Below are 14,582 nucleotides of genomic sequence, written 5' to 3' on the forward strand. Positions count from 1 at the left end.
GGGCTGACATCGATCGCCAGTCTGTCTTCCATCTGGAGGCTCTGTTGGCAGCTTTAGCCTCATGGAAATGTGTTCAGCCTGCTTGCTTAAGGACAGAGAGCTGGAGTAGGCAGTTGTCAGAAATAGGGTTTTTTCTTTCTAGCTCTGTTGCTTGTTGATCATATGTATGGAAAGGACTCAAACAATCCTGTAAATGGGGATGGATTTAGATAGTTGGATTCAGAGTGAGTTACAGCTCCCAGTTCAGCCCTGCTCCCCTCCCCTCCAGTCCATCAAGAAGACTCTGAACAGGAGGATGAGGAGAGAGGGCTGAAGACTCTGGGACATGATGCTCAGAGCGGGGTCGGGTCCATAGTTCCCTGTTGCTGCCAGGTCAGTCTTTACACATGCCCTCTTCTCTGATACTTTGTTGAATTTTGCCTTTTAAAAAATGATAACCTTTTACAGGGGTCTAAGTCAGAAAGAGGAGGCCCTGAAAATCCAGATGTCAGGACTACAGGGAAAGGACCCGACAATATGGCATATCTGTAGCATCTCTTGATTAATTAAATATAATATTAAATAACAGAGTGGACGTACATTTACTCCATCTGCTGAAATCATGCAAAGAAATTATTTCATCACAGGCTGAGAAGGCATGGGAAAATCGGCAATCCTCTAGAGCAGATTTGTTCTCCAAATTAAAACCTGCCAGGCCAGCAGGCTTGGTTCCCTAACTAGCTAAATCTGTAGCCTCCCGATCCGATCAGGGGCTTTGTGGAACTGTGTGGCCTCCGTAGTTGGAACACAGTTTGCTCTTTTAGTGTTAAATATGTGGAAGATGCTGGCCCCCCTCTTGGATTCATTACAGTGGAAGCTCAGAAGTTAGCATTTCATTTGAGCGGTCTAATTTTTTAGGCCCTCTTCCTTCTTTTGAGAGCACAACCAAACACTAACAGAAAGACTGACAGCTAGGAAAATGGTGTGGCCTGTCCAAGAGGTCAGAGCTGTAAAGGGGATGCAGAGTCCTGGGCGACCAGTTTATCAGAAAATGACTCTAGAAGGGATTAGAGAATGTCTTAAGCTGCTTACCATATTTTTAGGAACTAGGGTGAAAGATGCTATTTGCGTGCAAAATAATCCCATAAAGGAATGATTTTTTTCTAAACTTCACATTTATATAATCACATCTTGTAGCCAGCTGCTCTTACCCATCTGGCAACTTAAAGATTTCCTTTTAGTTTCTTTGATAGAGATTACCTACCATTAGGTCTGCCACTGGACCTGTTTAATTGGTATTTAAAAGAAAGCACCTCCTTTGCCAGATCTGCTGTGGTTTCTGGCGGAAGCCGTCAGTGACCAGCCAGTCTCTGCCCTGGAGTTGCAGAGAGAATGCAATTACCTCTCTATGTTCTCCAGAAGCTTTGGGGACTCGACTTATGAAAAGGATAACTAGCTTGTTGCTATTTCATGTGTGAAATTTTAATGAATTACTGGCAGTCTAATGGTTTTCTATTTTCTTTTTGAAAAAAACCAAAAAACCAAAAAAGCCGGTTATAGAATTTTTAACTAATAGCCCTAATGAGAATTTTTGATTAGTCTGTCATTCTTGTTTATTGCAATTGATAGATTTCTGCTTTTCATGGAAACATTATTTATGCCCTCTGGGAGTTTTCATTTTATAATTAAAATGCTCTGTAAATCTTATAGGTATGCTTCAAGTGAATGCTCCTGTGTACACACAAATCTTTTCAGTCCTTAAAGGTAATTACATCTGACAATAGGAAATGCCAGGATGCTTATTTAAAGAAGGGAAAGGTTTCTAGTGGGTGAGAGGAGAAGCTTTCATTATAGAAAATCAGATGCTTTACAATTTTGCAAGCTCTTTCACTATAGACAGTAGATATAAGCCTCACGGGATAAAATAAGAGAAATTTGCTTTTAATGCAAAGAAGGAGAATAAAAACAAAAATAGATGCTAATCTTTGTTTGGTGGTCCTTTTTCTCCCACCACCGGATTTTAGGACATTATTTATCTAGGGCTTGTTTGCAGCTGTCTGCCTTGTTACAATCAGTTATTTCGTAATCATCTGGTGGGGGCTCCTCCAGAGGCTCGGTCCACTGCAGTGCAGGGAATATTCTCGATTAACGTGGTGAGATTGCCATGGAGACAGATTGCCTAGTGTCAGGTCTTGCATGGTGTTGGGAATTTACAATCCCCAGACGTGTTTGTGAGCTGGACAGTGTAGTTACCAGGGACGCTTCTGGAAGTCATTTTCTCGGTCCTTTGAAAGGCAGAGGTGTTTGGGAAAACTGGCTCCTGATTCCTCTCTGGGCAGGAGCTGTGCTCTCCTGCAGACGCCTGCTGCTTTTGTTCCTGCGTGTTGCCGCTTTGTTCTTCTCGGCCTGAACGGCTGCTGCAAAAAATAATCCTGACTGTCTGACCTTTAGAATATAACTGGGAAGAGCTCGTTGTTTAGATATAGCTTTGTGGGGGATGTGTTGATGCTTTGATTGAGAGAATTGTTCAAGCGAAACCAGAAAGTCTGCTCTAAGTTTCAAATATTGTTTTAATAATAATAAAAATAAACCTGAAAGGGACTTGCGTAGCTACATTGTGTTTTATTTTTAGAACTGAGCTCCAGCCACAAAGGTGTTGTGAAGGCCCCAGAAACACTAATCTCAGAATAATTTATTTGCAGAGACTAAAAAGTTGGCAGTTTGTCAGGGAGAGGAGGGGATAAGAGATGGACTTTGAACAGTAACACCTTTTGTGCTTTTACATATACAGCAGTCACCACTTATCCACAGTTTTGCTTTCCGTGGTTTTAGTTACCCTCAGTTAACTGCAGCCCGAAAATGTTAAATGGAAAATTTCAGAAATAAACAATTCATAAGTTTTAAATTGCATGCCATTCTGAGTAGCATGATGAAATCTCACTCCATCCTCTCCAGCTCGTTCCATCTTGCTCAGAAGATGAATCATCTCTTTGTCCAGCGTATCCATGCTGTGTGCACTACCCGCCTGTTAGTTGGTTAGTAGCCCTCTTGGTTATCAGATCGACTGTCGCAGTATCACAGTGCTTGTGTTCAAGTGACCCTAATTTTACTTAATAATGGCCCTAAAGCGCAAGAGCAGTGATTCTGGCAATTCAAATATGCCAAAGAGAAGCCAAGAAGTGCTTCCTTTAAGTGAAAATGTGAAAGGTCTTGACTTAAGAAAAAACGTCACGTGCCGATGTTGCTAAAATCTATGGTAATTTTTATTACAGCATATTGTTATAATTGTTCTATTTTGTTATTAGGTATTATTGTTAATCTCTTACTGTGCCTAATTTATAAATTAAACTTTATCATAGATGTGTATGTATGGGGAAAAAACATAGTATATATAGGGTTTGGTGCTATCCATGGTTTCAGACACCCCTGTGGGGGTCTTGGAACATATACCCCTCGGAAATGAGGGGACTACTGTACTATTTTAATTAATCTTTAGAGCAAAGCTATATTAAAGGGGTATGGTTATTTCCTCTCTTACAAAAGGGAAACCAAGAGGTTAAGCAGGAGGAGGGATTGTGATTAATTATATCTGTTAAAAGGTGCAGTGTAGCATAGTGTCCCACCATAGTACTGGAGATGTTTACACAGTGTCTGTTGGTCGCTTTCAAGGTGCCTCGTGGCAGTGTTGGCTGGCTTGTTGAACTTCTCTAATCTGCGACAACCCTAGTACTTGGTGATGCTTTAGGAGCAGTCAAGCCTGTGACTTCTGCTCAGAGCAGGTCACTCACCATTGGGTTATGGGGGTCCATTGCTGGCTCCTGCCTGCCCAGATGAATCAAAGCATGCACCAAGTAGCTCCTGACCTCACCCAAGCCTCATGATATCACTTCCTCTTTGGCCATTTGGAACAAAAGAACACAGAGAATATGTCTCTTCCAGATGTTTTTATATCTTACCTCTGGACTTGGGGTGAGTTGACCTATGGATAATATGACCAAATTCTGGCTAATTTCTGGTCTGGTGCAATTAGGAATTTCACCTTCATCATGTGTAAGCTGGAAGATCAAATTTGTCCTGCACTGGATTGCCCTGTTCACAAATTTCAGAAGGTAGACCTGAAAAATTGGAGATTTAGGCATGATCCAAGTAGGCAAAGGAATTTACCAAAGTGTTAGTGGTGAATTTCTCTAGAGAAGGAACAGAATTGGGAGTTGGGGTGAAGGAGGACTTTCTAGTTTTAGTGTATACTCTATAGTTAGAATATATATATATATATATATATATATTTTTTTTTTTTTTAAAGCAAAAAAAATTCTTAGGAACTAGAACACAGTACTGCTTTTATGGCCTGGGGATTTAGCAAGCTGTAGAGAATATAGATCCTGTAATTGGATGAAATCCAGTCTGCACACTAAGGTTGTTGATGGATGTTTTAAACCAGGAATTGGAACTGAATGAAATATTGATTTGGTTCAGGTTCAGTTCAAAGGCTACTCTGACATTCTGGTTTTGTTTCAGGTCAATAATTTTAGAAAAAGGCTTAGGTACAGTACAGTCTAGTTGAGCTTTAGAAGAAAAAAGGGTTGGCTCAGTTTTGTATTCAGCAAAGTAATAGTTTATTCTAGGTTTTGCTTTAAGTGGCTGCTTTAAACGGAACTGTGATACAAAAGTGAAATCATTGGGTGTTCATTTTATTAAACATGGAGGCCTTCCTACCATTTTGTGGTTATCAGTTGAGATAATGGAATCTTCAGCAGCAAAGCTAACCCATCACAAAATGCTTTTGTTTATGTTGAGATAAATATATACAGAGTTCAAGTGAGTTCCTTGAGGAATGATGTATACTGTTAAAGAAGCCACAAATTAGGATTGCAGTTGTTCTGTCATTTTTTGGTTTTTTTTGAGGTATTCCCTCTGGCTCAGGGCAGTTTTCCTGGGGAATTTCCACAGAATGCATATATGGGCTGAGAACTGGAGTGAGGCTTGAACACGGCAGACACTCACTTGATGTAGCAAACTGAGTGTGAAGTTGATGGTAAACATTGTGATGGAAAAGTATGTTTGGTTTTGGTTTGGTTTCCAAGAAGATATTTGAGAGAATTGGTTGAGCCACATGGTTTTCATAGACTCCTTTTGACAAAGTTTGTCTTTGCAAGGGGATTTTCTTGTTGGGCATAGCCACTGGCTTGCTTGAGAACTTTGCCTTTTTCCTCAATTTGCATGGTCCAATTTGGTAATGCTTCTTTCAGAGGCCTCAACAGATGCTGCTCTGCAAATTGAGAAGTGTGTGCAGGGTCTCTGCATGATATTCTAGATTGGCTGCTTTTTCTTTCCCGGGACTACCTGACATCACAGGAAATTATTCTATTTGAACTCTCCAGCTGAGCCAATTAATTCTGACTTCCTAGGGGAGAGAGTGGTAGTGGAATGTGTTTGTGCAATGTCAGTTAGAGTTCTTGGGTCTGGGGCTGCCTGGCTTCCTGCTTCAGATTCAGAGACGCTCAGATTCAGAGGATTGACAGTGCTCTGTTCAACAATGGCGAATTTGTTCCTTGATTCGGCTGTTTCTGTTAAGGAAACAGTAACCTAATTAACTGGTAATTAGGATGCCTCAGAGATCTGTTTCCCTGTGAATCAGTCACTAGAGACAGTATGCTTCTAGAAAAGCCCTAGCATATTTCTCAAGAAAAAGGAAGTGTATGCAAAAAATTCTGGGTATCACTACAAGTTGGATTAGTTCAGAGCTTGTGTGGTTGAAGGAAACAATTTACTTAAGTAATGCATTGTGAGGGAGGAAGTATTATATAGTCCTCTTCTTCCTTAAAATAGTATTGGTCAATTAACTATGACCTTTCTTGTCAAATAGAAAGAACACAAGCTATAACTCTACAACGGCTCTTGGTTGTGTCCTCTGTGTCTTTTTCATGGGGGTGACTTGTTTCGGAACTCTTGCTGGAGGGTCGCATACTGAATTTTTTCAATCTCCAACTCCTCTCGGCTGTGCTTTGCAGGAGAAGCTGTGCCTGAGGAAGAACAGATCAGTGCTAAGGACCAGAAGACCCTGGAGCCCTGTGATAACACCCCCATCTTAGACAACATTGCTCCTGTTGTTGCCGGCATCTCTGCAGAGGAGAAGGAGAAGTACGACGAGGAGATCTCCAGTCTCTACAGACAACTGGATGATAAGGTCTGTAGCCAGAGATTATAGTCCTGACTCTAGTACAGAGACTAAAGGTGGCAGGTCCCAGACCTATTGGCCAGAAGCAGCTTCAAGCCCCATGGAGCTGAAGTAGGATGCAGACTGATGTTTATATCTGTCTTCCTAATTTCTACCCTAGCTCTTGATTCGGCAGACTCAGGGAACTTGACTGGAAAATTTGCTTGGAAGAAGGGAGTGTTGGCCTGGATAGACAGTCTTCACTTCTAGACATTGGACTGGGGCTGATCACTGCATGAGGGTTGGGTGTGTATGTATGTGTGTGTGATCTTTGTTTAATTCTCTCTTCTTTTCTTCTCTGGGCCTCTCCCTTACCTCTTGGAAACTCCAACAGTAGTCCCAGCTGTGGAGGCAAGGGTGGTGGCTCCTAAAACTCAAGTGTGTACTTTAATCATGTAACTCTAAGGCCCTGGGATGAGGAACCAGTAGAAGTGGTGTGTGGTCTGATAGCTGCTACCTTATCGGTAAAACTGTTTCCAGGAGCATACTCTTGAATGAAAAGTTTGGACGTGCTGATTAGGGATGTCCAATTTTATGGCAAACTTTTGGGACTCAAATAGTCATGTTAATGCACAGGTTGGAATAGAGGAAAAGAGACCTTGGAGAACACTGTGTATCATTCATCCCCAATGAAGGTCAGGTTAGAAATCCCAGAAGTGTAGGAAATTAAATTGGTGTTTCACGTGATCTTGGCATCTTGCCCTTGGAATATTCTAAATCCTCTCAGTTCATTTCATCAAGGTTGCTGATATTTTTAGTCTGATTTAATCTTTTTTGCTGTGGTTCACCTCAGAGTGCATGGGGACACCTCTGGCTTGGATGAAACAGCTTTGTTATGTTAACGTTGCCATTAATCTCACAGGCCTCTCTCTTCTGAGTACAGCACAGTCTGGTGTCACCTTTACAAGAGAAATGTGGCTGGTCACCTTGTGAGAGCTAGTTCTGCTTTGTGTTTGTGACTCTGGGAGTTGGTATTATAACCACAGCACTAAACTGGGGTCACCCTACCCTTCTGCTAACATGTTTAATAAGATGTTCACATGCATGATAGCAGGGTTAATTGCCCTTTAGGCACTTGACATACTGTTACCCTTCCGTTTCTACCCAGGTATTTTACGTAAAACCTCAAAACCAAGTGAGAGAAAAAGGAAATCAATAGTAAGTTAACGGTATATGCAATTTCTTGATTTCTCCAAACAAATGCTATTGTTTAAACATACTGCAATCTTTTCCCTCATTTTAGAATTGGTGGGTTCATTTTTAGTAATCCCCAAAGAATGCCGGAAGAGAGGTGATAACCTGATTCTATACTCTGTTCTCTATGAATAGACTCCTACCATGGTTGGAATTGGGATCATTTACTTTGGTGGCATGAGGAGCTTTCATTGATCTGAGAAAGATTTTAGAGTCTTGAATCCAGCTTCCAAAAGGTAGTGATGAGGACTGAGCTCAGAGTGATGAAAATGTCATGCCTTGTGGGTATTCAGTTGGTAGCTGGCAGAGCTGACCCCGAGTCTCTGCCTCCTGATGACCAGCCTAGGAAATCTTCTGTCATATCATTTTCCTTTGACATATGCCTTGAAAAGCCTGTAAAGCACTCATTTCAAGGTTAGCATTTGTGGTCCATCACAGGTTGATGCTGAGAGATCTGGGAGAGAGCTGCACCCAAAAGCTCAGCCTTCGAAGGCACCAGAGCTAGTGGTTTGACCTTAGTAACTCTACCTATGGACTGCCTGATTATGTCTGATCAGCTGTCATTCTTATTTGTCCTCCACTTAAAGGTTCTAGAAGGTATTTCATGCTTCTGATGATGTAGGTAGTTTGCTACTTTTGAGAATACGTGAGTTGGGATATAGCATCTTCATAGATTATTGAACAGTAGAGCTGAAAGTATCTAGGTCTGGATGAGCAACTAGCCCAGGATGGTTACATGACTTGCCCAAGTTTACGTCACTCGTAGGTGGCAGAGCTGCAATGAGGTTCCACATCTTCTGACTCCCCAGTCCAGTGCTCATTCCCATTTTGGCTTTAACCCTTTATATGAGGAACTTGTCAACCCTAATCAATCTATTTAGAATGTAGTGAGAGAAGGACATCTCGGTCTCCTCCCAGCTGCTGCCTCTGTCCTTCTGTGCTGCCCCTCCAGAGGAGTAAGGACAGATCTTCTCTCGAATCAGTACTGTGTGATGGAAAAGCATGCACGTTAGAGTCAGACCTGCGATGTGACTTGATAATGCTGAGACCTGGCTGATGCCCTACTGTGCTGAAAATATTTTTTTTCATCTGCAACCTGGGGCTCAGTTATGTTACTTTAAAGGTTACAATGGGGATTAAAAGTTTCTAGTATATAGCACTCAATAAATATTAGTGTTTTTCTTTCTTTTCTACCTTCTCCCTTCTGGATTTGCTTAAGGGAGAAGCCATGTCATATGTGGTATTAGAGGGGTGGTGGTGCAGAGGTGGGCTGAATTATAAGATGAGCAAATTGGTGTTGGCACTGTCTCTCTTCTTCTTCATCATCTCTCCAGTACTACTGTACTACTGGAAAAGGATGAGAGGAATTAAGTGTAAGTAGAAATATAAGTTGGACCATATTTCACTGATTACCATTGCAATGAAAACATCTTTATAATTAAAGGTGACCAGTGACCTGTTGACACTCACCTATTTCATGTATAAGACAATTCAAGTATAAGAATATTTTCTGAAAAGTGCTTTGAAATCTGTTATCCACAGACTCGATCTTCATAGTCAGCATCAGACTGAGCATGTTCTAAGAGATGCAATTGAATGTATAGATACAGATTGCCCAGTGTATCTTATTCTGAAAGTTTTGAAAAATTTTTTAAACATCACAGTAGACTATGCTAATTCCTAGGAGAAGTTCCCTTAAGTGTAGTTTTGGAAATGTCTCTGGTATGAGTGATTCATGTCCTTATAACGTAATCCCTGTTCTTCGTCCTTCCTAGAGGGGCTCAGGGCCCTTGGTTTCTCACTGTACCTCAAAAAATCACTGCGCCCCGGCTTGCCACCTGTATGGGAGGAAGCCTGCATCTTCAGGCCTTGAGATGAACACAGTATAAGAACAAGTGCTTGCTCCACCGTTTTGCTTCTCTTGTGATTTATAGCACTTGTAGCCATGGCTTATATGTCCCAGGGGAAGAGATGGCAGCTCCCTGATGTTAAACTCCTTGAGTCTTTTATTTTAAGTTGTTTAATATTTATGTGCTGAGGACCATAAACACGAAATTGCTCCTGGTAACTGACATTCTAAGTTTATAATGTAGAAGAGAAAATAATGCTCTACAAAATAGTCTCCTAGCTGTGGAAGTACCATTTTTCAGCAGTTTCACTCTGGTGTAATTTCCCTAATTCTCCTGCCAGCAATCTGATTTGGAGAGGAAAGTCAAGAGTATTTTTGTAGAACCATTAAAGGAACATTGGTGTAAAAAGTTCAGTAGAAACAGGATGTCCTTGAGTAGAGAAATAAGATCAAAAGATGTTCTACATAAAGGAAAAGGAGATATGGCTCCTGTCATGCTGATTTTAGAGTTTTCCTGCTCTGCGGAAAGCATTAGGTTGCATTAGGTTGCGACACTGAGATAATCTGATTTAAATGTATGCATAGACACGACCAAACAGGCTGCAGACTACCCGTGGAAAACTGCAATTCTGCCACCCAGGTCCTTGAGTTCACCCCTCACCTCACCTCTGGAAAAGGTGAAAAGCACAGTGCAGGGTTTTTTATGGGCTGCTGATGAAAACACCTGGGCAGCACCTGGCACAAAGAGGGACCCGAGAATACTGAACTGAACATGACTCTGCTTAGGGTTGAGACCCTTGAAGTGTCATTCAATAGGATTTTCTCCTGTTTCTAAGGGAGAGGCACATGTGAAGTCAAGTTGTCGTCCTTCACAGGCTGTGCCTCAAAACTGCATTTGAGCTCATGAGAATCTTTGTAGCAAAGACTGAGTCTCCTGAGGTTGGGCGTCGTCCGCATGCTGCTTTGCCTGCCCTGAGTGGACTGGGTTTTGGGAGAAGCAGAGACGGTTGCACGGGGAGGTGAGAGGCGGGCAGCTCTGGCTTTTGTGGCAGCAGCACCTAGTGGCAGAAAATGAGAGTGAGGAGAGCGCGTTTGCCTGTGGGAGGATGCTTTCCCACTCCAGTGACCGGCCAGAAAGTAAACCTTAATGCTTCTCACCCCCAACTTCCTTGAGTTTCTTTGTTTTTTCAAACTGGTAAGAAAATTAACTTCTAATCAAGAGGGCGGTCTGTTCTTGCCAAAGATTAATTCTCTAGCAAATATTTTTCCAGTCTAAGTAAGAGGTTTGAAGTGGAAATCCTTGTCTCTCCTACTGTACACGTGGCAGCATTCCTGGTCACTGATGTGTTTGACCAGATTTGGGACATGAATCTATTACCGTGCAGATTGTTAGAAATTCACTCCCTTATTTTTTGAACTAGGAATTCACTGTTAACCTCTTTGATTTGGGAGGGATAGCTCTCAAGGCCCTTTCAGTTCCCAAATCCTAGATCTCTGATTTCTGGATGAGCAGGAATTGAGTTGAATGTGCAGGATGTTATATTTCCCAGAATATTCAGATATTTCATCTGCTGAGAAAGGTGGGCAAAGTAGTGTTTTAACCAAATCAGGATCCCAGAACCAATCTCTGTGCTGTGGGATACACCACACCAGTCTGTTCATCTTATTAGCGAGCTGACAGCTGGCTATCGTTGCATTGACTGTCGTTGCAAAACCAGGATATCAAAAATGACATAACTAACCCAAAAAATTAAACATGATGTTTCGTTTCAGGATGATGAAATTAACCAGCAGAGCCAGCTGGCTGAAAAGCTAAAGCAACAGATGTTGGATCAGGATGAGGTAAAGAATACAATAAAAATTTTTTTACAAGGTTCTTTTATTACTCTTTGTTGTTGATGTTTGTTTCAGAAATTTAATTTGCAAAGAATTTTTTTTAAAATCACTGAATCCTGTGGAAATTTGTTGGTAGATTTCCTTTCAATGCCTGTTAAAAGCTGATTTTAGCTGAATTTAGAAAATAAATGTCTGACTTCATAGAGCCCTGGCGCTTTGAGAGTGAGGAGCTGATTGCTACACTTAGTCTTTGAAGAACAGAGACAAAGGAAGAGCTTGGTAGTTGAGCAGGAATGATTTTTACTTCCTCATACCCACAGCCCAGCATTCCTGCTTCTTGCTGGTTTAGTCTTTTTCAGCTTTGCAAATCAGCCAGCCCAGGTCTTTGATGTACACCATGTTCTCATGCTATCTTGTAGGGGGAAAAACCCACGAAGAACGAAAGTAGCAAGTAGAGGAGGGGAGAGGAAAGAGGACGGGTCCAGGTGCTGTGACAGTGTGTATGTGATACAGTGAAAAGGAGGCAAAGTGTTTTCAGTCTTTCCCCAGTGGCATTCAGTTCTCCGGGAAATTTCTGTATTGCATCGTGTTTGCCAAGTATTTTACAAACAGGAACCTAAGCAGAGGACAGACAGCCAATCTATCAAACGTGGATAATGGAGTAATTCTCTTGCTGAAGGCCATCTAAGTATTTTTTTCTCTTTTGTGCTTTAGAGTGCTTTCTGCTTTGTTGCTAAAATGCTGCGGATTGGATCACATGATGCAATTATAGCAGGTGGCTTGGGTTCATGTCCCGAGTCCCAGCCCTCCCATAGACGTGACTCTCTCTGTAACCATTTCCTTCCTCTGCCTCTTTGTTCCCCTTCGTCTCTGCAGGGCAATGATTAAGCCCCCTGCCCAAACACTTCCCTTGGCAGGGAGATCATCTGTGCCTTTGCAATCAGATCAACCGTATTTAATTGATTTCCCTCTTAACTCTAGTTGAGTCTTCCATTTGCTTAGTATTTCCTGCCCTCTTCCTCCCATTCTATTCCTTTGCATCTCCAACTTGGTACAACTGCCTGTGCTAAACTTTCCTTTCTGTTACAATTACAACTCTTAATATTTTTCTTTTTATATACTCTCATGGCAATATCTGTTCATTATAGGAAGATCAGAAGATACAGTAGGCACAAAGATAATGAAAGCATCCGCAAACCCAGTCATTCACTTTTAACTAGTGTTAATGTGTGGGGTATATCCCTCTATATATCTTTGATGAATATTAAGAAAAATTGACGACTGCCCTTTTATATTGTTTTGATTGTGTCTGAAATTGACCTGTTTACAATGTGAAATGGTAATAATGGTAAACAACGATGTAAGTGTTATGATAGTCCTCAGAAATGAGTCCCCCATGAGTTAAGCCTATGTAGCTAACATGCTATTTTTCAGTCTAGTATCTGAATACATAATAGGATTTCTAGTTATCCTGAGCTTTTCCAACTTGTTTTCTTGTATCTGTTTTTTTTTAACTACTTTATTTTGGACAGAGCACAGAACAGAAACATTTGAACATTTAGATTCACCAATTCCACACCATCTCATTTCCCCAGCTTTTAGCTTCCACAAGAAGAGACTATGAGAAGATCCAGGAGGAGCTGACACGTCTCCAGATTGAAAACGAGGCAGCCAAAGATGAAGTGAAGGAAGTTCTCCAGGCCCTGGAGGAGCTGGCTGTCAATTACGACCAGAAGTCACAGGAAGTGGAGGACAAGACCAGAGCCAATGAGCAGCTGACAGATGAACTGGCCCAGAAAACGGTTGAAGCATTTGTTTCTAGGGGGCGGGACTTCCTCAGCTGCCATTCCTGTACTTACATTGATGTTTGTTGACAGACAGTATATAGAAAGGCAGTTGGCTAATGGTTTTTCAGTGTTTGACGTAGATGCATTCTCTGAAATCCTCTAATAATTGAAAAACTTTGTGTAAATAACTTTTGTCCTCTCATCCCGGCACTGCATATCACAACTGTTTTATATCCAGGGGATTTATAACATTAGCAGAGATGCCTTGTGGAATAGTCAGGAGAGTGCAGACTTTGGAGTCAGAAAAATCCTGGTTAACATTTTGACTTTACAACTGTTAAGCCTTAGTCCAGACATTTACATTTCTTGAGTATTCATTCCCTTATTTGTAAAAAATGGTGATAATAACATCTCCCTTTCAGAGCATGAGAATTAGTGACAGTTTACATAAAGTACTTAGCACGGACCTGTGTATATGCTACAATATCAATAAATAAATCTTAAGTGTCTTGTTAACAGGTAGGAGTGGGTGACCCATGGAACGTACTGATTTCTCTCCTCTTGATTACACCTTCCTGAATGAAATCCATTCCCTCCCCATGGCTCCTTGTCCTGGCCCAGGACTGAGCTCTCCTGGTTTGTTTCTTATCCTGTTTTAAGCGAGTGCTTCAGTCTGCACATTTCCTAGTTGTCAGATTCTCCTAGTCAAAGATGCCGCAGGTTCTGCACAGTGAGCTAGCAACCGCAGGATCAGTGAGCATTTGGTGAGGTGGCTGGTGGTGGGATGTGTCCATTTTGTCTTTTTCTACTTGGAAAATGGGTGATGGGAAGCTGAGTGGCCGTTACCAGCTGCCCTTGGCACCTCGGCCTGATGGCCTGGTATCATGGGACTGTGCCCAGCCTCCATTGTGGAAAACATCCAGTCCTCCTGGGCAGGGAGAAGGAGCAGATGGTGCAGGAAGGCTAATCTGCTCACCGTGGAGCTGATGGAAAATGCTCCTCACTCCATACATTCAACTGCATGGAGGAAGACCTTTTTAATGGCTTCCCCAGATGGAACTGCTGCTTCCGTGGATTTTAAAAAGAAAATGAAATAAGCAGTGGCAATGCCAAAAAAAAACAAGTGAAAAAACAAACCAGAAATCACTTAGGAAAGGAGGAGACTTAGATGTTCTCTGTGTACTGTTTCTATAGGATTCTTTAGCTAGTCCTTGTATTATTTTCTTCTCAAAACAATGAAACATTTTCCATAATACAATTCTTCCTTTCTGTCAAACCAAAGTATTACTAGACTTGTTTAGAGTACTATTTTTGGTCAGATCATTAAAAAGTGCTGTAGTAAAATAGCTGCATGTGGAAGAATTGCATAAAGTCTTTACATTAACCTCCACAGCTCCATAATTTAGGGGAATTATTTTCTTTGTTGGCTGAGTTAATACCAACACACCAAAAGATGGCTATTCTCTTGATGTTGAGGGTTCATTAAGTTAGTCGAAAATATGTATGCCTTTTGGTAACATACATGAGGGATGGGAAAAAAATAGTTTTGATAATATTTGGAATAAATATTTTGAATAAATATTCCAATAAAATGGAATTTTTGCTATATATTAGAAGCCATCTCTTGTTGAACTTGCATAATTTTGGAAAGAGATGACGAGTGTTCAATTCAGCTTCACTGTGAAGATTAGAAGACTTTTGCTAAGTTGTTTTCTAAACT

At 41.3% G+C, this 14,582-nt stretch overlaps 1 protein-coding gene across 1 annotated transcript in view; it reads left to right on the forward strand.

Moving 5' to 3' along the window:
* KIF5C (kinesin family member 5C) overlaps positions 1-14,582 on the forward strand; it is a 146,826-nt gene that overhangs the window by 90,155 nt on the left and 42,089 nt on the right. The window contains exons 12-14 of the mRNA XM_046657649.1: positions 5,991-6,166; positions 11,013-11,081; positions 12,671-12,877. Coding sequence (XP_046513605.1) covers positions 5,991-6,166; positions 11,013-11,081; positions 12,671-12,877 — 452 coding nt within the window. The remainder of the gene's footprint in view (positions 1-5,990; positions 6,167-11,012; positions 11,082-12,670; positions 12,878-14,582) is intronic.

Source organism: Equus quagga, chromosome 4 (assembly GCF_021613505.1).
Source record: "Equus quagga isolate Etosha38 chromosome 4, UCLA_HA_Equagga_1.0, whole genome shotgun sequence".
Lineage (NCBI taxonomy): Eukaryota > Metazoa > Chordata > Mammalia > Perissodactyla > Equidae > Equus > Equus quagga.